Below are 26688 nucleotides of genomic sequence, written 5' to 3'. Positions count from 1 at the left end.
AATCCATGCAATTAAATTCTTTTAAATATATAAAATATTAGTAATATAAAATATTTTTTAAATTTATGTACACACATTATAAAGGCATATTTTGTCAGAGAGCTACTGTCCTCATCTGAAACGAGTTTCACAATAGACATGAACACAAAACAATTTTTTTTTTAAAACTTATTACAAACTATTTCACTATCCAATAGACTGTATGAGGCTTTCTGTTTGGTGAAACCTCAGGGCTTTGGGTGGAGGGAAATATCTTTTACGGTGTCAGATTAAAAGTCCCTCATCTTGTAGAGAAACCTCTCAGATTGTCGCCTGAAGACCTCTCCAACAATGCTTGACATGGAATTAATGTGTTCCAATATAGCACAGGAGTTAATAGGGTTACCTTAAAGGGACATACCACCAGTCTTTTCACCACTGCAGTCTATTTTTTTTTAAAGCGTGCCATTGTTGTTTAGGTTTGTCACTTATTTCCTACCATTTTTGCACAGTATGAAGATCAACTTGCAGACTGCAGATGATTCACCGGTATTAGGTAGGAAATAATTTCGCTGTCTAAATGAACTAAATTTTTCCCTGATATTGCAGCTATAAAAAGGTAGTATACAATGTGCAGGTGGAAACCTCTGACATTTTTAGACTTCACTCTATATAATAGCACATAGTAGTGACATTTCTCTCTGTGGAGCTTTTGAGTGACAATCTCTAAGACTGAAATTCATTTTCATATGGCATTCAACTAAATGTAAAGCAATGTTTGCGCATGGGTGGTACTAAATTAACAATATCATGGTATATTTGATGTAACTGAAAGGAAGCAATGTTAAACCAGACATAGTAAATGGCGCAAGCTCAATATTCAAAACTAGATATTTCTTCAAATGTATAAGAGACGGTAAGTATGGGAAGCTAACTGCAAGAATAATAATACAGGTATTGTATGTACATACCTGTGTTTTACCACATTATCCAACTGCACTGCCCTTTGGCAGCAATAGTTCTTCACAACCCTCAGTAGCAGCTCTCTTGTCTCTGCTCACAAATTGTCTTAATAGGCTCACATCTGCCATCTGGTGGAGATAAAGAAATGTGGCTTTTTTGTGTGTGTTTATTTGAGATGTAGCTTAAATATCAATTATCTGCCCTGGTGTCATGCCTGGGAAAGGTGATAAGAAAATCAAATTTGTGTGGAATTCAAAAAAATGTGAGCAGTTATTGCTTAAATGATTTTCATTATCAGAATACACCTTTAGAAATTCTATGGCTGCTTCCTTCAGAGAAAAAACTAATTATTATGGTTGTGTATGTAATGTACAGCACACCAGTCATATTTTGATTATTTATACTTTATGTATAGGCTACTTTGTCAAAGGTGCGTAGGTCACTGATTGTAATCCAGTGGAGAGGGCTCCTATAGGTCAGTGGTGGGTTGTTGCTCGGATACTAAACCTGCATTTATTACAAGGGCTTTAACACAGAGATATAGCATGAGCACTGTGGTCTGCATCTAAAGTGATGACAGACTCACAGGAGGGCTTTCCTGTTTTTATATATACAGTGTACAGGCCAAGGTTTACAACTTAAATATAATGGTTGAGATGGTTTCCACATAAATACACATAATGTAACAGTGAATGAAAAAATATAAGAATTGAGATGGAAAATTATATTTCACTATTTTTAATTTCTTAAAATATGACTTAGGAATTGTGAATGAATTGAAATTGTGAGAGCCATCGAAAAAATTCAAATAGAAAAGCTCAGTGCAGTGAGAGAGGCTTGATTTTTTTGAGTTTTGTTGTAAATATGGTTTACATATTCACGCACATTTCCTTTTCTTCAGCTACAATTTGGTTGATCCATTATTATTGTGTAAAGGCTGCGTAGAGGCTTTGTGCTGCTTGAGCTCCAGAGCTGCCTCATGACCACCTCAGTGAGGGGATTCTTCCCCACCATCTCCTGTCAGTAACACAGATCTTTTTTGATGGTTGGAGCTGGTCTCTAGTTTAAAAATGTTTTTTGCTTCTTATCAAATATAGAAATTGGCCTAATTTAAACATTATGTTTTGAGTTGTAAAGATCCAAGCCCCTCTTCTCCAGCTGTCAGGAGAATGCTCAACAATTAAGAGCAACAATGTTTTAATTATGTTGAGGGGGGTCACTGGCTTTCCTTGGTTTGAATCTAATGGTCTGTAAAAGTTAATATAATGATATTTAAAATGGAATGTAATAGCTCAATGTAATAATTCTAACAACCTTATTTACACAATGATAAACATTATTTCACTCAGTGCACATTGGTGTCAGACAAGTGTTCTTTTTTTGATCAAATTTTGATCAAATATTCTGTACATATTTACAAGGAAGTGAAGTGTTTTTTTTTCAACCATAATGTCATAGTTACAATTCACAAAATGATGGACACAATTGCTAAGCATTATCTGAATGGATAGTAGCTGCAATTACATACCGAGACCATCTTTTAAACTGCTTTGTAGCGCTAATAAATACAAAATAGATCACCCACCAAGCTCTAGAATGATGCCAGCAGACACACAGGTATGAAAAATATGTCATCCATCATTGGATGTTTACACAGTTCGCAAAACAGTTTAAGAAATTCACAGTCAACTGATATTAACCAGATGAGAGAGACTATCTTTCTTTTTTTTTCTTTTTAAAAAAAACCACGTCTACACTTTCTTCATCCTGCTTCATCTGAGCCACATCACCACCTGGTGTCAGTAAAGCCCAGTCGATCAGACAGACTGGGCAGACTTAGGGGTGAAATCTCATTAATGATGAACACATTGCGTGATGTGAAACTGACTGAGAAAAAAAAAGAAGAAAATATACAGTGAGTTATTATAAGGTCTAAATATGATGTGATAGTTGCTCTAAATGAAGTGAATAAAATGCATTACTGTTAAATACTGTTACCATCAATGCACAGAATAGATTGCAGGGGTGCATTAATAATTCAGATATGCCTTTAGTGTGTGAGTGATTTTCTAATTGAAAAAATAGAGTAAACGCCCCAATAAAATCAACAAGAATGGAAAGTTTCAGTTAAAGTGAAGTGGAGTTAAAGGCACAATCAGTAACTGTTTGAAAATACTGTAAATTGGAGTCTAATCACTTAAATAATTATAATTCAAAATGTAGGCCTTGTATGACAGTAGTTGGTCCTTGTATTAAACAGGAGGCCTGTCAGTCAATAGAAGATTCCAGTCTTGTGTTTTCATTTTTGGTGGTGGTGGTGGAGGTGTCCTTTTTGTTTAGATCGTGGATTGTGACTTTAAAGAGCGACAATAAATGCAGAATTAGACTGTACATTAAAAAAGTGTTTGTCGGGAGGATTTCATACACAGTTTCTGTTCCTGTTGGGCGAACGAGAACGTGGGCCGGCACAGGAAGTGCGGTGGCACAGCTCAGGAAGACGCACCCTCTGCTCCCCAGCTGTGAGCAGTGGGAACTTCCTTTATAGATATGATCATTTAAATGTACAGTTTACACAGTATCATGTGTTTGTCAGAAGTGGATTATGGTTCTTGTGGTTTTATTGTTATCTCAGTATCTTTGTTTGACGTAGGTGAAGGTAACTGTCACTGATGCTGTAGACACAGTAAATGAGAAAATAATTAAAGGTGTGAGGGAACAGGTCGACAAACACGTGGCTCTCTACAAGAATCTTGTGTGGTCATAAATCCTGAATGTTTGACCGGGTGACCCTCTCCTCTTTTCCCCCGTAGCCAACTGGGATTAGGAGACTTGATCAATAGCCAGCTGTCTTCAATACGATGGCCTGGCCTCTGTTGATGGGCTCAGGTGGGAGGAGGGAGCCGTTAGAGGCCTTAAAGTATGGCGATGCAGATCCATTGGTCTGAGCCTGACAGCGACAACTGCAGCAGGAGGGAGCGGCACCAGAGCCATGGCTTACATCCTGCCACAGGAAACTATTGCAAACCTCAATGAAAAACAACAAGGTTGTTATTTTAAAGTGACATTGCCTTTTCAGCGTTCAAGAATGCTGACACAGCGTTCTCTTGATTTCACTTTCTCTCTTGCATGCTGTTTTATCTTAGCTTGTTTTTTTTTTTTTTTTTTACCCCCCCAGTTGAACACAACTTATGTTTATATCCTTACATCATTCCTGGTTCTTTTTTTCTTCAATGCGCAAAGCAACATACATACATGTTTGTGGGTGGATCATTGAGAGGCATCTTTAACAAGGCCAGCTGTGGTAACATCTTGTGGAGTTATGCGAACAACTCTGATCCTGCCACCCCCCCCCCCCCCCCCCCCCCCCTGAAGTCCACGTGGAGCTGATATTTCAGAGAGTTCAGTTCAGAGACTGGTTGGTCGTCAGAGGCCTTTTTACATTGAAGTGAGACAGCTTGGCCAGGCAGTGGAGGCTTTTAAAAGCAGAACTTTTGTTAAATTATTTCTGAGAATGCATAATACATGACCCTGAGAGAGAGAGAGAGAGAGTGAAGGGGGGGGGGGGGGGGCAATGAGAGTGTATGTGAGGAAAAGAAGGGGGGCATGTAATCTCTCCAGCCTCCTCTTCCTGGACATTTTACTGTCTCAGTCTAACAACAAGTAATCCATTCCTTCAATCGCCTTTTCACTCTCTTCCTCTGTCACTTCATGCGGTGACAGATTTCATTCACTTCTCCCTCTCACCGTTCTGCCCGTCCTTGAGAAGTAGCTGTGCTCCTCCAGCAGTATTCACATGTTTGTAAGTCATTTTCATTCATAAGACTGAATGCGATTAGAGAGGCTATGTTTTGGCTGCAGATTAAGCCACTTGCCACCACCAAGGTCTGTGAGAATGTCCACATAGAGACACCCTTCAATGAGACTCTTTGTAGTAAGTAAATTGTTGTGTGTTTCATGTGAGTGTTGCTATTTACCAGGAAGTTTAGATGAAGGACAACAATCCCAGGTCTGTGATGTGAAGACATTGCTTCGGCTCTGATGCGTCTGGTCATATTTTCAAAAATCATGATCAGATGCTGAGCTCACTCTCTCTACTGCACATGACTCCTTTCATACAAATTGGCTGTGATTTGATTTGTCCCCTCATTGGGTTATGAATGGGGTTGCATTATCCCAGCTTATTGGCCATGTCTCGTCTGATGATGTGAGTTGTGAGTTACACCCTCCATTGTTTTAGTTTATTTTAGCCTGTTCTCAGAGGCAGACGCTTGGTTTTATGGTGTGTGAAACACTGGTGCCTAGGTTAGATGGCATGCAGTGATATTGCACATCTGCAGTCTTTCCAATTTACCCCTAATGTGATTGTAAATATTCACAGTCTCCTCTCTGTTTTAGTTGCTACTGCTCTTCTTCGCACATTTAACAACAGTTTAAAAACATATTCACTCTTCTGAAAGGGTGTTTCATGTATGCTAAATTATAACCGTTATTATTATTTGTCTTCTTCTGTGCTCTTCTAGGTCAGACATAGATAATGTTACAACTGAATACAATACAAACTTGTATGTTACTGAAAACATATAGGCCTACACATCTGTTGTTTATCGGTTTCTTGTTCAGTCTGGACATGGGACCTTCTGTCAAGACTACTATTACCTCTTAAGCTTCCCTGTATGAGTGAAATGCTTAGTGTTGTGTCACAGATGTTTAGAAAGTGAAATTAAAGCTAGATTAATTTACACATCTTTATCTGTAACACACATTAGCCTATCTGCAAGCAGCGCATTAAAATTACAGCAGCAATCACTTTACTTGCCTGTAGGTGGCTGCAGGACTAAACTACTGCTGCTGTTATTACTTTTTTTTAATACTGAATTCACTGATTTAATTTTTTGCCAATAGTTTGTGTTATTTAAACAGATTTTTACCAGAATTTTGACCAAAAATGCTTGTTTTCTTTCCAACAGGGCACTATACTATATCCCATCTTAACAGTAAAATTAGTTTAAAATGAATAAAACAACAGATTTTTTAAATGTTATCATAATTTTTAGAATCAGATTTTCACACAAAATTATGTTTTTAAATTTAAATTTTTACTTATTTTTAAACATCCTCTCTTGAGCGCCCTCTTGTGGAGAGCCTGCGGCCTGCTGAATGGCAGTGTGTGAAATGTGAAATGTTTGGCTTAAACTCTCTGAAACTTCCAGTGTAGCCGGTTTGCTGGGGAGATGGTGCGCGCGCACGCCAGAAGAATTGAACTGTGATTGCGCGCGCTGGACCCTGGATTTTATTGTACGTGCACGCGCCGGTGTGTGCACGCGTTTGCGGGCTTATTGCGATTGCGCCCTCTCAAGTCTTGAAATTGTCCCGCGGATGCATTTGAGAGGGTGGAAGCTATCCCGTTTGCAAGCACTGCAAAAGTGTAGAAGACGCGAGGCAATGCGCACGGCGGAGAGTGTGTTCAGAAGCGGACGTGGTGAGCGAAACAGATTTTCTGAGGACAAGGAGACGCCAGAGCAAGCTGTAAACACAACGTGTAGCGGCAAACCCTCAACATAAGTCAGCATTTCCAGTGTTTTTGGAGCACACGCCTCCAGAAAGCTGTTCGGAGAAGGTCGCGTGCGGGGTACGGCGTCTGCTCATTAATTCACCAGGACGGTTCAGTGTGACCATCCGGCTTCATACGTTTCCGTGCGCCCCAAGTGATGGACAGGCAGTGGTGATCGGTTGAAAGACCAGCCGACCTGGACGTCAACAAGTCCACTGTGCCGTGAGAAAAATGGGCTGTTTTTACATTGTGGAGGGGTGGGCTTTGCTGTAACACCGGTGGATCATGGCAGGGGTACACACTTCAGATGCTGTGTCGGGACAATTTCTGGATCCTGCAGTCGGCGCCCCGACAGCCCAGGGCGCGACCAACGCAGCGGGAATCACCGGCGATGCGGCCGGTACCCGGGCGTACTTGGAGGTGTCGGCCGCTGCCCAGGGCTACGGGGCCGAGGGAGTTTACACCAATGGACGGTACAGGGAGCACGGCAGTCCAAGGATCGGGAGTGTCAGCCGTGATAATTCCGCCGAGAGATGTCAGGGAGCTGGAAACACGCCTTGCGGCATTATGAAGGTTGGTTGACTGAAACACTTAATTCTCCTTGTCAACGATTCTCAAGGTGACACAAGGGGGAATTTATGAAATGACTGTGCCACTGTATAACCCAACAAAGCAGGAATAAACTATAAAATGCGTGGTAAGCCCAGTTACCTAAACCGTGGTCCAGAGACTTTGAGGGGTCCTCAGAGTTCCACTGGGTAGACATGAGAATTAAGCCGCTTTTATTCTAGCAACTCTCCATAGAAGTTATAAAGGAATAACCCTGAGTTAGACTTAATACCTTCATTTGTAGCGACAACTTAAACAGAAGTGTTAATTTCAGGGTTCCCCAGTGCATCTTCTGTATTTTGGCTTCGCATCTGGACGTCCTTGTGTCTTTGACAAACCCAACATATGTGTGTCAAACAGACACACTGTGCCGCAGTTATCATCTTGAAAACTATTGATATTATTAAAGTTCCTAAACTGTGCAGACATGCGGTTAGCACCTTTGATGCCAGTTTTAACAGCAGCATGGTTAACAGGAGCTTTACAGTTTGCATTCTTTGGAGTCAGTTGCTATTACTGCACTTATCCTATTACTCCTCCAACACAGCATACCATATAATAGAACAGCAGAGTAACACACCAGAGAGTAGTTGTTTGTTCTGTGTGGGAGTTTACAGTGACCATGTCATGAGTTGTGGTATTTTTAGTTCTAGATTTAACATCACATTGCTCATCATCTGCTGCGTTATGTGTTGAGTCTTTATTGCAAAGATAATAAAGTTTTCATGGGATGAGCTGCAGTGCAGCTAGAGTTAAATTTTTAACACTTAATGTAGATTTAAAGACAGGTCCTGGTGAAACAGAAGGTGAACAGATTTTGAAAACCTTAACTAACTAATATATCTAATGGTTGTCCAGCTCTAATTAGGACTCCCTTTACCGGAGGTTAATTAACTGATCTCCCACATACCCACATAAGCAAGATGACAAGTTTCCTTACAGTATTTATATTGTTACTCCATCTTGTGCTTTTACCACACAAGAATGCCGGCTTCTTGACTACACAGTGTAGACTCTATAGCATGACAGGCTGCATCATGGGGTCCTTGGTGGAGATAGAAGTATGGCGTAGGTGGGACACACTGGAGAGTTGCATTCTGTCATATCAGACCTTGTTTGCTTAGCAACTGACACAAAACACTGGCTAATTCTTTGTTACCCCCCATTATTGGATTCCCTGTGGATGTGAGCAAATGCATTGCAATCCCCCACAAACAGCATTTAGACATACAGATGGCTACAGACCATCACGTGCACACGTCTGCTGGTTCACTGCTGTCAGATCAGTGGAATCCAAATAAAAGTGCATTTCTTTAATTTTTTCATCCTGAAGCTTTTCCTTGCTTTTTACTACTATTTTTTACGACTACTAACATTTGTTCATTGGAGAAAAAAAAAAAAACACAACTTTGAAATATCATAGGGCTGAAAAGCCCTAAATCCCTCCTCTCCCCACAAAACAATCAGTCCACCTCTGTGAGGCTCATGAGCAATACAAGACAGGAAAGCTGGAGGGGATTGTGCTGTCTAAATATGATTGATAAATCTTCAAAGGATGCTTCTCTGAATACCGTGTTCATACGGTGTTAAAGTGGCCCTGCTGAGCTTTGCTAGCATAGTGTGAGCAAATTCTTGTGCCTTGCCTCCTGAATAACCGCCGACAGCTCTGAAAATGAATTCATTAGTGTAGATCCACAAAATCCTGTATTGTATCTGAGACTATATAGTTTCCATAAGTGACCCATGATCTCGGAAAGGAAAGGAAATCATCTGTGTGACATATCTTGAATTCAGACATATCAGCGTTCTGCAGTCTTCACAGATCAACGCCATGAATGTGGCTTGCATGTAATGACCACAAGGGCCATCATTTTCTCTCTGAGGGGTGCGCTGACATTGGTGGCCATGTGCACTAGACTTCAGCCATACATGTGCAGGGTGAAATAAAGTGAGAGCTCCATAGCTTGAAAGAAAGAATTGACTAAACTGATAAAGCACAGGGAAACTGTATGCTGTTACATTGTGCACGGCTTGTGGATTATTTCACCTCCACTTCATACAGCACTCGGCGCTATAGAAAATACTTCTACACACAACAAACTATTATTGAACTTAGTGTTTTTGTTTGAATTTTAATAGATTGCAGTTTTCCACTCGCGTCGTCACTCTAATGTCCTTTCCTTCTCAGACGCAATTTCAAATAGAGAAAAGTCCTTCTGTTTTATCCACTTAGCAAATGTAAATGAAGATCACGTGGTAGGCTTGTAGAACAGGTTTGAGCACTTAACATAAAGATATTCAAAGCGCAGTGGTGAAACCATCTTGTCAGCTTGAAGTGTGCCTTGTAACTCTGATACTATCTCGTATCAGCAGGTGTGTTTAAGTAAGGTGGAATTTGTCTGAGCAGCATCTCTGGAAAGTTGCATGGCATATTATAGTCACGACATGGTACACACACACTGTTCGAGCAGAGCATGGTGGGGAAACTGGGTCAGCCATTCTGTAGACTTCATGTATAGCTTCAGCGCACCCACCTACTTTTGAGCAGCACTTTGTAATGTTTGTTAGTGTGTGTGTGTGTGTGTGTGTGTGTGTGTGTGTGTGTGTGTGTGTTCGAGTGGAGCTTTAAAAGGTGAAGGGTCAACAGGTCCGTGGGAATGGGGAAGCAAATGAGCAATTACAGCTCTGCGTTACCTCATTAACTTGGCCCTCAACAAGCAAATCTTACAAGAAGAGAGGTTTGTCTGTCTGTCCCTTAAGCGGGCATCCAACTTTGTCCTCTTGTCATTTCCTCAGCGGGGTGACAGTGTCATGGTGGAGAGCCTGCAGAGTGGCTAGAGAGGGAGTTTGTGATGCAGCCTTGTTATGTAATGCTGGACTGTGGACAGCTGCAAGGCCGGCTCCAGCCTGGCTGCTGGGTGGAGGGAACTGACAACTAGCACAAGTAGAGAAGGAGCAAACAGTATTTTTTTATTTTTTTGCAAGAATCTAAGGGCAATGCTATTTAATCTGAACAGAATCTCCCAAGCATTTGCCATTTCTTTCATTTCTCCCTTTTCCCTCTCGGTTCTTTGCACTCTGCAGTTCTTAACCTTAGCAGCAGATGAAAGGTCAATGCTTTTATTTTCAGAGATCTGCAAGAAAAAAAACAAAAAAAAAAACGCAGTTCATGGATGGGTCAAAAGTAATCCAAAAAAAGTCATCATTAACAGTGATGTAACACTGGTACTGTCCATTGGGAATAAAGATCAATACAGATCACATGGTTCTCAGTCCGTCTTGCGTAAGGTCCTCCCTTCCATCCACCTCCACAATCTGCCTCCATGAGTGGCAGGATATCAATTCACCGTCTCATTCATGACCTCATATAATAGATTTGAACCATACTGACCCAGTGTGACTCCTCATCAGCTCAAGAGCGTCCCGGGATGCTTAATAAGGGACCGACACGTATGATTGGCTTATAGAGGAGTCAATCCTGTCGGCTCAGAGCGAAAGCCTCTCTGAGCGGGTGAAGAAGTGAACATCCTAGAGGAGCAAATGTGAGGGTGATACTTTGATTTACAAGAGTTTTAAATGATGAATGATTCAAGTTTTGCTCTTGAAATTTTGCTAGTTCTATTTAGGTCAACTAAATCTGGTATCTGTAGTTTAAAGGAGAGTCTGTGAAACAGTGTTCCTGTTTCCTCAAGGACAGAAAATCCTCTGGGTTAAAACCAGGGGACTTCAGATGTAACTTCGGTACACTTGCATCTCCAAACCCGCCTCTGGTAAAGTGAAGCATTCTGCCACATACAAACAGGGCACAAAAAAGTGTTGCCAGATAAGCGAAGGCACTGAAATGCTCCTTGCAATCTCAACGTCATCCTCCTCCACTCACGGACCATATAAATAGAAAAAGCAGTTCAGTACTGTGTTTGACCACCTCTGGCCCTGATAACAGCTGCCATGCACGCATCAGGCCTGTGACTCAACAGAGGACCTGTGGTGTCCCGCTGTTACAGCTGACCATGCACACATCGGTGCCTTTGATGGGTGGATAGTCCTTTTTTTTAATGGTGCATTCAAGTTCATCCCACAGGGGTTCAGCAAGATTGATATCGGGGATGGTCACCAGGTCATTAGTGTAATTTTATCTGAATGTTCCCAGGATCATTTCGGGATGATTCTTCCACTACGCCAGGGCACATTACCCTGTTCAAAATATCTATCTCCCCGGGGGGTTTATGGTGATGATAAATGGTGCACCCTGTCATGATGTGAAGGTTCGCTCTGGCATGAAGGCATTTAAACTACACATTTGATCACCATGCCACAAATGTGTATTGTGATGTTAACTGTCATGTATTTTTCTGTTAGTTTATATTTTTCATCAAATTTTGAGTCGTTGCTTTACATGCGAAACACGTGTGGAAGCTGAGTTGCCGTTGCATCTACTCAAATACAGACCTATGAAAAATAGAAGAGGAGAGACCACTTCTTCTGCATGGCAAGTTGTTTGCCTATAAACCCTCCTCGATCAGCTCCCCAGTACCACCTTGGGTTTGCCTAGACCTCTCATAAACTGAATATTTGCAACCAAATGATGATGCTGTTTCCTCATTATCCCCCAAAGTGTTTAAACTCACTTGATGTGGGAATTATTTTGTCAGTAAGGAACATATTTGTCAATGATTTAATGATGTTTGCTTGGCAAGATCATATCCATCAGTTACAGCCTCTAAGTACTGTCCCATATATCGTGGCTCTGTATGTTTTTGTTTTAAGGCTGCAACTAACAATTATCGATCATTTTCTCATTGATTTGTGGGCTCTATTAAGCATGAAAAAAATTAAAAATACCTACCACAATATCCTGGTGCGCAGAGAGATACCATCATGTCTTGTTTTATCCGACAAACATATCGAACCTCGAAATATTCCATTTACTTTAATTTAAAACCAAGAAAAGCTGAATTTTTTTTCTGTGAAAATTACTCATTTAACTAATTAACTAAAAAATAGTTGCCAGCTCTTTTTTTAGACCTTTATTATTTGGCCATCATTTACTAACTGGTACATTAATATAGTGCCAAGTCCATGTCTGTTTTTATCCTCAAACAACAAGAAATTCAGCAGCAATAAACTGATTTAATATCAAAATGATTAGTATAATTATTAGTGAGTGCTGTGAAAAACAATGCACAACAGCAATTGATTTTTGAAAGACAAATTTTTTTTTTGTACATATGTTGGTTTTTCTATTTAACTACATTATTTCATTTTTCAGGAGGCCTCCTAATTCACAGTGTTTCTTTGTGGCATATCCAAAGTGTACTTACTAACCTGTGTGACACCTGGATAGAAGCGTAGCCGTAGGGGATTTGTCAGACAGGAGCGCAGTGTTTTAAATTTCTGCCCCCTGATGGATCCCACTGTCAGGCTGCCTCTGCTCCTGACTATTGTTTCCCTAATGTGAGATTTGGCTGATCCCCCCCCCCCCCCAGGACGGCCCTCACTACAAGCCAGAACAAATAACACTGATTACATATAGTGGGATCATCTGAGATGATGATGATGATGATGGTGATGAGAATTGGAATAAGAGCCTATCCACGCCTCACTGCTCTTATCGCAGGCTTTATGTAAAAATAAGAGCTCCCTCCAGAAAATTTAATTTAAAGTAATGGAATATGGGTAGAGATCCCAGAAGTTAGGGCACAATGAACGGCTCTTTTTAAGGATTTTAAAGAGCACAAGTAATTCCCATGTCTCCTGCAGCAGCACCCCATACGGAACGCTCGGATATTTTTGGAAAACAGAGATCTGCACTGCGTTGAAAAGGCAGCAGAAGATGTGAGGTGGTGATTACAGGCGTCTGGGGCTGCTGAATCATCGCTTGCTCTCTTGGCTGGTTCTCTCAAAGCAGCAATCTGCAAGATGCAAACATCTCAATAGGCCTCTTTTGTATTTGAATCCGCAGTTTAGCGTCGAACAGAACAACATCAACAGGTTTATAAAGGTCACTCACTCGCAGAGAAACGCTGAGCTCCAAGAGCCCCAAATGAATTCCTAGTTACAAGAGAGATTAACATCTCAATGGAGTGAATCTAAACAAAGACGAGCTGTATTTATGTATGTTTTATGTTCTTACGCAGCTTTTTATTTTGTTGTTATTTGAAACTCTCTAGTCTCTCCAAAGTGTGTTATCACTTGAAGCTGCATGGAGTCATAGTTTGAGTGTTTGTTTGAGATATGGAGAATCCTTATCTGAGTCCTTATCTGAGGCTTGGTTTCAAACATTCTGCAACACTAGACTTGGAACAGATCCAGTCCCTTCCAGTCCCTACAATTTCAAAGCGCTAATGCTAATTAGCAAAGTCTATACTAAAGTAACTATTACAAGTCTGGCAAGGATCTGCTGTATTTGACTTTCCCTGGTGGCCATCTGCCTCCTGCTCCGTGGGGGTGAGCTTGTCCAAAGCTGCCTCCTAGTCCCTCATCCTCCTTTATTCCTTTAAAGGATAATGACTTGAGCTGGAACCTCAATTACAGCAAAGAGAGTTCAAGAACAAGAACAATTGATTTGATTGGACACCACAAGGGTGTGTTTGGGGTGACACCTTATCTTGATGATACTTGCGGGGATGTGTTCAGTAGTGATGACACCACAGGCGGGAGCAGGGCTCTGGTGTTTTACTGTATGTGTGGTCCTCATGACAGGGAAAAATCTTTGGTCTAAACAGCCTTGGCAGGGCATTGTTTTGATCAAGAGATGATGCCACGCAGTATTTAGAGTCCTGTAGAATGATATTTACTCTACCCGAAGAGCTATTGTCATTTCAAGGATATAAATAAGGATGAGTAATATTCAGATTTGTCAGGCTGGATGTTTCCCAGGTTCATCTCGGTGAAGGGAGAACAGGGGTCTGATGGATGAATAGGACAATATGTTTGTGAGGGCTGCTCCACCTGGTTTTGCTCTGACATGTTTTTTACTGCCTGTAGAACATACGGCACTTCCTCTCAATCACATTTTTTCTTCTTTACTAATGTGCAGTAAGACAGGAAAGGGATGTGACAGTACACTCAGAAGCTTACTGTGTGACTCAAGATGATGAAACTGTTTGCAATCATCAAACATATAATCCAGTCCGCCAAAATAAAAAAAAACAAACTTGTATGTTCATTAAATTGTAACGTTGCCATTTGAAAGCAAATTGTACTGTGTGTAATAGCTCAATAAGACATTGTGTATCCTGGTGGAATTTGAATGACGCAAACTATATTCAGGGATCTTTATTTCTCGCCTACCCCTCAAAATAGGAGAGTAGGATTAAATTAATTTGACACGACGTCTCACTTTGAAGTGCAGCTCATTATGCGAAACATCCAAAAGATTTCACAAATCTCGGTTACTAATACACCCAGCTGAAGTTCATCAATCCATCTAATAGAGTGACTTGAATCCTAAGAGAACATGAAGTGCCTAGAAACTGTACCTGAGTCATTAAATCAGCTGCATGAGCAACTGTAGTGGGAGCGTTTCTGTAAAAACTACATTCAAGGTGGTGGCGTTGGTTCACTGAACATCTGATGTGGAGTGCACATTTAAACACAGGATCAGGATTCTTACAATTGAACATGCTCAGGTGGATGGATGGATGGATGGATGGATGGATGGATGGATGATTTTATCTGTACATGAGAGATATCAAAATATGTAAAGACAAAATTACATATCAACTTAAAATTCCAGCACTAACAATAATAAAAATGAAGTAACATTACTTCCAATCAATTCACTTATGAATCTACTATCTCTGTATTTCTTCATCAGCAGGGTATTAAACATAGGAATCTAATGAAATGTAACTGAAATAAACATTCAAAAGCCAAGTAAAATGCGAACCAGCTAACTGCTATGATATTAACCAAGTAATTAACAGAATTTGAAAGTCCATTCTTTATCTTTTGGTTCTGTTTGTGGTTTTATAGGGAAAGGGCTTCGCAGACCAGAAGGGTGGGGTTATATAACTTCCTGGGTGTGAGGTGATTTCAGGTCAGGCAGGAAAGTAAAAACCACATACAGTTGGTCCCAGTGGAACAGGAGACGTTTGGTACATTAATATTAAATGAATTGATAAATGCACGCGTGCAGAATCTGTAAACATCAGACCAACTAAATATCATTGGCAGCAAACATTACATTTTAGACTCGTATACAATCATATTAGTCAATTGATCGTCTTGTACAGAAATAATGGAAAACGCCCGTCATAAGAAAGCAGGTGAGTTGCTCAAAAGGATAGGCTCCCCACTTCCTGTTTTGCCTTCGCGTCATTTTCCCTGGATCACCTCTCAACTTGAGGATATCCAAACAGGCCATCTAGCGACTTCAGCGTGACCGCCATCGTATTTTCCACTAGGCTGCAATTGTTTCCGTGGATCCTATAAGGCGGGAACAATGTCAGCATCTGAGGCTATTCAGCAGAGTCAGGATTGATTTTGTGCTGCTCCCACTCTCCCTCTCTCTCTGTGACGATGTGTAGCGCTCGTGCCTCGAGTTTTCGTATCCTGTCATATCACAGACGTGAAGTGTGAATCCGAAGGTTTTCCCCAAGTAATCCCACTGATGAGAAGTAAACATAGAAAATGGAGCTCGCTCTGTTTCTTCAAGCTTCTTTCATAGTGCAGCTGAATTAAAAAGAGCAGAAAAGGATGGGAAAAGCTAAGCCCGGCGCCAAGTCCTCAACGGCCTCGCTTTATTTCCTCAGACAGTCAATCTGTGAGGTTTGGCCTGCCGGAGGGAGTGCACTGTCTTCGCGTCCGCACCATTTCATTCTTCTGTTCCCCCTCCCGCTGCCCAAGGTGGTCTGGTGGAGTTATCTCTGTGTCTTAGATTAGAACAGGGAGAGAGCGATTAGTGTAGGGAACAGCGTGATGGATGAATCGGGACGTGTGTGCGTGTGCATCTTTTTTTATGCATGTGTGTGAGGTCATTTTCAGTCGCAGGCACCCTGGTGTAGAAAGTGACAGTAGTGAATGTTAATGGTGAGTTTAGCAGCCTCCTTACAACAAGCTTTTCTCACCGAAACGGAGGGAAGCTAAACGTGACAGAATACCAAACCTGTGACAGCTGTGCCCTGAGAAAATACAGCAAGATGAATGAAAACTAATAATGGAAGACACGGCAAGATAAGGCATAAGAGAATTACAGGAGGAAGGAAGCGATGCAACTTGTGACCATCTGACCTTGTGAGTGGATTTGCATGAAGGCATGTCCGAGCTGGTGAGATGTTGGGACATCATAGATATTATTAGGTGTCAGTACACTGTATTTATGTGTGTGTGTGTGTGTGTGTACATATAGACAGAGAGCAGTCACATACAAGTCAAGCTGTCTTGACTTTTTCAGTCTCACACATGCATGTATATCTGTAGACATCATCAGTGTGTGAACTGGTGGGGTGTTTCAGATTCACAATGAGACAAAAAGTTAAAAAGTTAATAATATTGATCATTAGCCAAAGTTTTCTCCTCTTCAACTGAACGCTCATACTGCTGCACTTTTTGGTTGTATTTCACCACAAGTCAAATACAGTGGTTATGCATGAGTGTAAAGTTGTGTTTGGAGGTTTGAATGCCCACAGATTTGAGTGGAGACTTTTCTTCTGCAGCTTTTTTTTTGGGGGGGGGGGGGCTTTCAGGTTTTCTTATGCATTCTAGTTTCTTACATTACTTCTCCCTTGCTGGTGTGGATGCCAGTGTTATTCCAGGGCTCTGTGTCTGCTCCACTTTGCTATGTTTGCTTTCATTTCTTTGATTGCATTCTTCTTTGGTTCTGTGTAACGTCGCACCATGTCAAGATCCAGTCCGCCACAGACCTCAGCTTATTTATAGATTTTATAATCGCGAGCTCGATCTTGTATTCACCCATTCTGAATGCTTTTTTTGAGAGCTACGAAGCAGAGCAGCCTGCTGTATTCTCAAGTTGCTGTTGACAGACATTGTGAAGAGATTATCTTTATGATCAAGTTCCAGCTTTCAATCACATTAGAAGCAGGGCTGGGTGTCAAACCTCAATATATATATATTTTTTTTATCTGTAACAGAGCAGGCCTATCAAAAACAGTCAAACGTTTGAAGCAGGCATTGAATATCCGGTCGGATCTGTTTTCTCATGATTTGATCACACAGTTTCAAATTTAAATAAAAACTTTCCGACTAGATTTTATTCATTGTTCTGGTTTTGAAATTCAGATATCTTATTGGCAGTTAAATCTAAACATTTAAAAAAAAAAAAAGAAAAAAAAAAAAGAATAAGCTAACTATAACTGCTTTGCCTCATGAGAACTATTGTCAATGTGGCTGTAGCAAGTTAGCTGGCTCAAGGCAGTGCTGTGCTGATCTCCAGCCTCACAGAGCCACGGGTCTTGTTTGATTGTGAAACTCAATGCAGAGCAAAAACCTGATGCAAAAGCGCATGATGAATCATGTAAAAGTCAGATTGAGAAAACTTACTGCTGCTAAAATGTGATCATGTGATCAGGTTCCTTTCTACCAAATGTGCAACCGTAGCACTAAGGTGGCTACACCTAACCCTGTCGGTGTTCAGTTATATATTCTAGTCTTTGGGCTTCATGGTGACTTGTTATCTTTTTGCCACTATGGTTGATATTAGCCAGCGGTATGCAGACATTTTTCGTCTTTTTCGAGTATGTGTGTGTGATTGGAAGGGGATATGACGTACTTTTTTGGGCATTTTTGTTGTTCAAAATCAACTTCGCCATGTAGTCAGAATAGTAAAATAAGTTTAGGTAAGTTAAGTTTTTCCATTCAAGCAATTGATGTTGATGACAGCCATTAGTTTCAGTTTGTGCTTGTACAGAATAAAATATAACTGGAAAATGCTGACTCCTGTTTTTGTTAAAGTGTGGTTTTCAGTTTGGTGTGTTTTTTTTTGTTTTTTTTTTTCTCTCTCTGAGTTTTTGTAATTTACCGGTAGTTGTCATGTGACTTTATTGATGAGCCATTCTTAAACTGCAACACCTACACAACCTGAACGTGAGATGGAACAAAATGAACGTCAAATCTCTCTCATTAGTCTTTCCTCTTCTATAGGAGACATTGTTTTCAATTGTAATCTCAGAAGTAGTAGTAGCTCTCAGAAGTAACTCTTCATCCTAAATATTGCACAGATGTTTCTGAGGCCATTTGCCAGTGGCTTGTTTTAAAGATGTTGAACTGGCTGTTTGTTGTGCCCCAGTGTCCTCATTCATGCCCCAGGGTGTCTTTCTGCAGGTTACAGTGCAAGCAGGGGCATGTCACTCAAACATTCCACTGATGCTCCAAACAAACACACACACACACACACACACACACACACGCACACACACACTAAATAACTGAAATAGCTGGAAACACACTTTTTGAGGATGGAACTGTCAATAATGTATTCTGTTTAAGCTGCAGAGACACAAATTGAAGCTGCATGGGAAATTCCAGTACTGTGTGTGTTCATCTGTTTTGCATGTTGCAATACATTACAGTTTGTGAGTTACTGACAGAGAAGGGCTTCACTCAGCTTTGAGAATATATAAGATATCAGTTTGGGGTTTGGAGGAATTGGCGCAGGGGTCTCATGCGATCCCAGCCCTCTATCTGCTCTGGGCGTCCGGCCCGCCAGACCTCAGCTGGTGAATGTACTGTGTATCAGTTTGTATATTTATGTTTTCTCTGCAAGTATACAGCTTGTGTGTGAAGGGGGAGCAGGCTGGGCTTTGCTGTGACTTTGAAATGAGGGATTTTATGTGTGTTCTTTGCTGTGCATGCGTAGGGGTCTTGAGAGATAGATCCGGACTTTACACTGTGGAATGTGATACCGTGCTGTCAGCTCTCCCCCGGAGCTAGGAAAATAAGAGGGGGAGAAAGTGAGAGGCCATGATGACAGAGAGAGAGTTCATTGATGTTGGTTTTCGAGATATAAAAGAAATATATTTAAAAGAAGGTTCAAATTCACATTTTAGATCCATTCCAAGTTTGAAAATACCCAGGGTCTGTCTTTCTTATCTTTTTAAGAGCATCGTGAAAAGACATTCATGTATCCATTTAGCTAAACAGAAAATATGTTAATAAAAAAAAACAAGATTCAAATCCAAATAAAAATGTTGCCCTCCATGCCTCTGCATCTGAATTTGATGATATAAAATCAGATATTTCAAAGTCTGGGTACACGTCACGGTAAATAACTGAAATGTTTTTTTTTTTTGCAGCAGCAAGGTACCGCAGTCAACATTAAAAAAAAAAACAACAACAAAACCTTTTGGATAACCTGCCAGTGCTACTGCAATCATATCATCTTTGTATAAATGCAGCCCGGCGTGACAGTTGAGGCTGGCTAAATGCTGAACTAAAGCGAATATTATTTCCACCACCTCGTGTTTGTTTCTGCTTGTGCAGCTGCTGCGGCTCCAGCTGAGCCTCTCAGCGAGGAGCAAACGCCTTTTTTCGCTCACAGCGAGAGGAAGAGTCAGCCGGAAGAGGGTCAATAAAAGTCACAGAGCAGTGACAAAGCACCTGGTAAAAAAAAAAAAAAAAACCTACATCATTTCAGAACTGTAGACTAAAAACATGAGTTTTCCATATTTCCATATTTTAGCCCTCACTAGACTTTACTGCTAACCATATCTGATAGCATAGTGTAAGATGGATGTGCTACCTTCCAGAGAGCCAGGGAATATGCTGACTCAATGTTTTTGTCAAATATGGTTGTCATTCTGAGCTAATAGAGCAGTGAGCAGGGACTGTTTGAAAACTGTCCGTTGAAGGACACTCTGACCTCTGACATTCCTGGAAAAAAAATCATTCATGAGCTATGTTGTGTGAAAATCACCCCAAGAACATGAACAATAAACAAGTGGATGTTGTGAATAAGACAAAGAGGATTTTGTTAGTCCTAACGAAAAAATGTGGCTGTTTTTGTTACAAACTTTGAAGTGTTGAAATGTAGGATTTGTGCCTCAAGTTCTTGAATGAATATCATCTGCAACTAATAATGTGAACTGAATGAATTTGAATCATACAATTTGTAGTTGGTGGGCGAAAGAAATCATGCTAAAATAGTATGGCCCTTTAATAAATTCCTAGTGCCAAGACGTTCTTTCTATTTAGGCACCTTATTAATGCCATTGTATAATGTCAGATTCCAATTAGCCTGAACACAGCAGGTCAGTCTGAGTAAGTGGGTACAAATTCTCAGCACAGGGTGACCCAGTTGTCAACAGCCTTTACAAGGTGTGTGTGAGGAGCACTCGTTGTCATGAGCCATTTTTTTTTTTTTTTAGATGGAAGCAAAGGTGTAGAGGAGGAAAGAGACTTTTCACTGGTCTGTATCTGGAATCCAATTTTATTTGTCTGTGTGTGTGTGTGTGTGTGTGTGTGTGTGTGTGTATGTGTGCATGTGCATGGCGGTCTTGGAGAAGTAGATGTACGCACATGAGTGCTAGTAAATTCTGCATGATTGTATGATTGTGTGAAAAGGTCAGACACTCATGCAACAGGGAAGTCGGTTTGGTAATCAGGGAGAATTAAGGTCAGTGTGTGTGTGTGTGTGTAGTTCTGATTGTCAGTGGGCTGGTGGGTGCTGAGAGGTGTGGGTGGCACACAGCATGGGCCAAAAATAAACATAAGAATCTCAGTTAAACTCATTCAGTGCTCGTAACAGAGATCCTGACGGTGGATGCAACTGTTCTTAAAGCGTCGCATCGTCATTAACGTTGGATAGTGTTGAAATAAAAGTGTTACACCAAAAAACTGAAATGACAGTAATCAAGTTTGTTTATGGATATGCTTCATGAATTTGCTTGATTTGCTTTTGAAAGATTGAAATATTGCCAGATCTTTTAAAAGTAGAGGATAGTTTTGAGTGGATTGGTTTTTTACTGGATTTAATGTTCCCTTGTTCGGAAGATTAAGCCTGTTAAAACACTTTAAAGTGTTTTTTCAAAGAACCAAGGTGAAATAGAGAAATTCAGTAGGAAAGGTGTCTTTAAAGGGATAGTTATATATAATTTTTGGAAACAGTCTTATTTTTCTTTCTTGCTGCAAGTTAGGCTACATGACAAGATTTGACACCACTTGTGTCTCAAATATGAAGCTATGGTCAGCAGCCAGTTAGCTTAGCTTGGCACAAAAACTGGAAACACTAAGAAACAGCTAGCCTGGTTGTGTCCAAAGCTAACACTTAGTTGTTGTTTTTTTCAGATTAAATAAACAAGATGTAATGCATTGATTAATGAGCTTTAGAGGTGCTGCCTCTGTTTCCAATCTTTGTGCTGAACTAAGATAACTTGCTGCTGGTGGTGGTAGCTTCATGTCACAGCGGTACCGATCTTCTTATCCAACTCTTGACAAGGTGTATTTCCAAAAATGTTAAACTAAATTAAAAAGACCAATACAAAAAACAGTCTACCTATTTCAGGGGTGTCTGCCAGGTAGTATTAAATGCATTAAATAAACACTGACTTTAAAATAAAAATCTCTATTACAATCTGATTGGCCCGTGTCCATGAAAAGTCTTGCACTGGTCAAGTGACTTGTTGATTGTTTAGACCCCATGGGGAGTGAAGGGTGAAAGCTTTGACATACTTCTTACTACATAATGCTTCCTTGGCCTGGCCTGGATGTTAAATGCCCCATGCTGTACCAGCAGTGAGGGAATAACATCCAGATCAATGTCCTCGACTGCTCTGTTGATTGCTGCTCACCAATAAGAAAGATAATCAAAGGGAGTAGGAGGAGAGAGTCAGTCAGACAGGTGATTGGAAGTAGGAAAAGGCAGTGGGATGGAGATGGAAAAATAGAGGAACTGAGAGGGCACTGTCTCTTCCACAGCTATAGGCCATTAGCACCCACAGTTGGCAGTAATCCTGAACCGTCTCCTCCCAACAGCCCAGTCACGAAGCAGAAGAACTGAGGCACAGATGAAGGCGAGGAGAGTGAAGACGCCATACATTTTGCATGCACATGCTCCAGTGAAGCCACGAGGGTGCTTCTCTTCTCCTCCTGTCTTCCTGTCCTCATTTAACCTGAATATAGTGAATACAGTTAAGGCCTCATCTCTCCATCCATCACAGGTTTGAAATGGCAAAAGCAGCTTTTTCACGACTGAAAAAAATTAGCAGTTGAGTGAGGAATGGGCAGATCCACAAATTATGTGCGCTTCTTGGCAGTTGTAATGTGCCATCTTGAAATGAAGCGTAAAAGCTGGTTTGTCAGACAAAACAAAACTGCGTAAGTGTGTGTCCATCAGAGAGAGAGCCTCAGCCACAGGGACTGTTTTTGTACCACACGTTTATGTGTATGCTTGTGTGTTCATAGTATGCTCAGTTTAATGCATAAATTCAGATTTACAGTCATATGAATCTGTGTTTTATGATTATTTTCATTATCAGTTAACCCGTCTGTTATCATCAGAAGTTCAAGTGTAACTGCTTGTTTTGTCCACCAACTGTCAAAGACCCAAACATATTTAATTTACTGTAAGATACTTAAGTGACTGCAGGAAATCTTCATGTTTGAGAAACTATAATCAGACAATATTTTATTGCTTTACATTATTGCTTGAAAAATGACTTAAAATTATTAATTAATTATCGACTAAATATGTGAGGAGTCATTTCAGCTCTATTCGAATTTGAATTAGGAAACCAAAATAAAATAAAAAAAACGGATATATGACATTGAATTTGCTGTGCAATAGTAGTTTCTTTTCCTTTTCTTTTTTGCATTTCTTAGTTTCTTAAGTGATGGACTCATTGATGAAAAAAAAGGGTAGCGATTAACTGTCTGCTTGTCCTTTTTAGGAATTCTATTTCTGTGCCAAATCTCACTTCTCTTTTTTTTCCCCCTCATTTGATTTTCAGTTTTATTCAAGTCACACATTTCAACCTCGTTGTTTACCCAACATGAAGAGTGAATGTCCACAAGCAATTAGAAGCCAAATCAGCAGAAGTCCCCTTCTGTCATTGGCCACTATAAACACGCATAACTGCTAAAGTAAGTGTTTTGTCCTCATGATAGGGGTTGTTATATTATAATCTTATTGTGCAGTTTACTGCAAACAGAAGGCGCAGCAGATTAAGAATGTAAATGTGCAATGCCACTTGTTCCCCATATGACAGTAAAGCTTTGAATCTAGAGTGACTCATTGAGGACATTAAAGGCAGGGAACTGGACAGAGGAAGCAAAGTAGGCCATGACTGTCTACTGGAGGCAAAGAGAGCACCCTCATCCCTCTAAATCAGCCTTTTTCTACGAATTCATCGCTGAAAGAAAAGATGCCCCACTTCATATTTATCTGATAACGTTTGTTTATTCAGCTCTAGAGTGTGTGAACCTGCAGACGAGAGAAAAAAAAAAAAAAAATCTGAATTGTTATCAACTGAAGTTCAGGTTCTGAGAAAAATAAGAAGTATTCCAGGAAACTGCCAAATCTGGTAAACGAGAAAAACAGAGAAGACACATCTAATGCATGTCAGTCACCCCCGTCACCTCGGGTAATTAGTATTCACACTGTATTCACAGACACCCCATCCTGAGACTAATAAAACTCCCTCAGGCCGTGCGCATGTGTGTGTGTGTTAGAGTGTGAGAAACAGGTGCGCATTTCCCCATTTGCCTGTCTTTGTTTACATTGCTTGCGGGTGTGGGGAGGGTATTTTGTGTGTGTGTGTGTGTGTATGTGTGTCTGTATGTGTATGTGTGTGTGTGTGTGATATTATTTATATTGTAGAAGAAGCATTCATGGTGCTGGAGACAATGCCAGCCTCTGTGGTGCAGCCTCAGCCTCTCCCCTACCTGCCACTTACACACTACACTGGACTCCAGAGACCCATAGACCCATAATGTGGGCGTGCGTGTGTGCGCGTGTGTGCCCGTGTGTGCGCGTGCGTGCGCTGCTTCATGGAGCCGCCTGCTATCATAGACAGAGCGGATGGAGGGGAGGAAAACAGTGGAGATGAAGGGATGAGAAAGGGAGGTTTGGCTATAGATGCAGGGAAAGCAGGGGTGGGGGTGGTGGTGGGGATGCAGGTAATGGTGGAGATAGAGAGGCAAAGAGATAGTGATAGCTGACATTAAGCCTGGAGAGGTCAAGGTGAAAGCTGGAGGGAGTGAGAGGTGTTTACAAGGCAGAGAGAGCTATACATTTGGATGGTGAAGGAAGATATATGGGAAGGAGGAGGAGGAGCAGAACATCGGGGTGGAGTAGGAGGGTTGACGTGATGGTCAGCTAAATCTTGAAGCTGGCCAGGCGCCATTAGATTAGCCGATAACTGCGCAGCAATCCGATTAGAGGCTAGTTTATCAAACAGTGATGCTTGGAGCACTGGAGTGGAACACAGGTGAAGGCCAAACCTGCACATCCCAAGACGATGTCAGACTACAAGCACAAGCATACATTCAGCCACACGCACACACGCACACACGCGAGCGCACCGTTGGCTAATATTGTTAAATGCTTTCCTGTCTGCGCAGGAGTTTGTCCTTGTAAGAGCATGTGCTACTCCTCCCTCTCCTCCTGCTCCCGCCCCTCCCTCCCATATCCCCACTCGCCGCCAGACGAGGGAGAGATAGAGGAAGGGAGAGGAAGGAGGATCACATTTCCCAGAGTCAACGCTGTATAGGTGATATAGGAACCTGGCAGGCAGCTATCAATCATAAGCATCTTGCCAAGCACCTCCACAATCTCCACCCCTACTTCAAGTATTGATTTCAGACTGACAGGAGTTGTGATCGCCAGTGGAGATGTAGTAGTGTGTGTGCCTGCCCTCCCTTGTGTTATACCTCTGTATGTTATGTCTGTCATGTATGTAGGGCCATTAGCATGCTTGTGGTATCAGGTCAATTGCTACATCCCTTATTGATGGAGCTCTTGACTGGAAATAAATTTAAATATAGGTCTGCACTGTGGAAATGTTATTGACTTGAGCTCGGGCTGTAAAGCAAAGTATATACCTACAGCCTCTGCAAAGTGGAGGGGCCATGCACGCCTACAGGGCCCCAGCTATCAGCAAGGTCCACAGCCCCTCTATGAGTTATATTAAAATTAAGTATTGTACACTTTTTATTTAATGTAATTTAAGGAGCAAACGTGTGAAATATATTTATGTTTATTTTAAAGTCTTTGTTGCGTACCTATGCTTTAGTGTATTTCAGTCCACTTGACACACCAGGCAGCAAATTTATAATGCACTGCTACAGATACCAGTGCAGAGACAACCACGGTGAAAAGAAAATGCTAGAGAGGTGCCCAGAAATGACACGAGAAAACAAGAAACAGTGGGATTTATTGCCAAACTTCCTAAAATAACATCAGTGTCTAGAATGGCGAGTCTTGTCAGCTGTGAAAATTGCCGTCCGTCACAGATAGCAGGTGACTATCAGCTGAATGGCCCACTGACGGATGAGCATAACATCATTGTAGATCAGTATGTCAGTGCAGCATAGTGTTTTTATTGCGATCTGGATGCCTCCAAACAATTTCAGTTGCGTTTTTTGAGCTCCCGTGAGAGAAAAGTGGATAGTCACCATCTTTAAAAAAAAAAAAAAAGAAAAAAAAAAAAGAAATGTAGATCTGCTGCGCATGGCTCTCCATTCACCGTTCGTTAAGACCTGCTCCCCTTTGCCAACCTGTCAACTTCTCTGTTGTGTGGCACATAATGCAGTTTACAGTAATAACAGTGGCAGATTCACCACAAAATTCTTAGTAATTTTTGAAAGCAATGATTTCATGTGTTGGTAGACAAAAGCAGGCATCTCATTATTTTTGCCAGTAACTCTTTAGCAGCTGAAATGTTGGTGTTGGTGGCAGATTTTAATAGCTTGTTAGTTAAGCTAATGCTAGCTCTGTGTGTTTGTTAGCTGCTTCTGTCTGGCTTTTTAATGTTTCCTACTGACTTGTCTTAAAATGAGAATCTTCTAAAATGGGGTCTTTACACTGCAGTGATGTGAAAGCAGGTGGACGTACTGTATTGTGCATGTGCAAGTCTGAATGACAACCCACAGGTAAATTTCTAAAACTATTCCAGTCATAGCCTTGCTCCCTGCTCTCTGACTGCAGCACTGCTTGCATATCAATGAGAAATGTCTCTCCTGAATTTCTTCACGTTTGCAAGATGTTAGATGGAGGAGGCACATAATTTCATGCCTCTAGTCAAACATCCACTGTGTGTCAGTGTTCTCATCAATTCCCCCCCCCACCCACCCACCCCCCCAAACCCCCCACCCCCCACCTCCTCCATCCCCACCCCCTACAAAATCTGATTTATCCCTCGAAGGGAGACTGGCATCACCACCTGACTGGTTCACCCAGTGATTTTCCACTTTAGTCATCCATCAAAATTCATTTCTGCTGTTGATTGAAGTTCATCTGCATCAAGCAGCCGCAGTGTGTGTCTATTGTATCGTCAGTCATGTCTGTGGTGGAAATTAACCCATTAAGCCTAAGCAGTCACATGTGTGGAACGACTCCTACATGCTCTTTATGACAGAGAGCAGGTCTTCAAATTTAAAAATAGCTATCCATGACTTCTGAATCTCTCTCT

At 41.2% G+C, this 26688-nt stretch overlaps 1 protein-coding gene across 4 annotated transcripts in view; it reads left to right on the top strand.

Moving 5' to 3' along the window:
• The first annotated feature begins 6342 nt into the window (after nt 1–6342).
• LOC111217568 (inactive phospholipase C-like protein 2) overlaps nt 6343–26688 on the top strand; it is a 78178-nt gene continuing 57832 nt past the window's right edge. For all 4 annotated transcript variants that reach the window (XR_002664959.1, XR_002664958.1, XR_002664960.1 and 1 more), the window contains exon 1: nt 6343–7066. Coding sequence is in view for 1 of the 4 variants with exons in the window: in XM_022739502.1 (XP_022595223.1) it covers nt 6779–7066 (288 nt within the window). In the remaining 3 variants the exon portion in view is untranslated. The remainder of the gene's footprint in view (nt 7067–26688) is intronic.

The sequence above is a fragment of the Seriola dumerili genome, unplaced genomic scaffold (assembly GCF_002260705.1).
Source record: "Seriola dumerili isolate Sdu_G_001 unplaced genomic scaffold, Sdu_1.0 BDQW01000044.1, whole genome shotgun sequence".
Taxonomy (NCBI): domain Eukaryota; kingdom Metazoa; phylum Chordata; class Actinopteri; order Carangiformes; family Carangidae; genus Seriola; species Seriola dumerili.
Note: the sequence above shows the minus strand (reverse complement) of the source record. Positions and strands in the feature narration are given on the sequence as shown.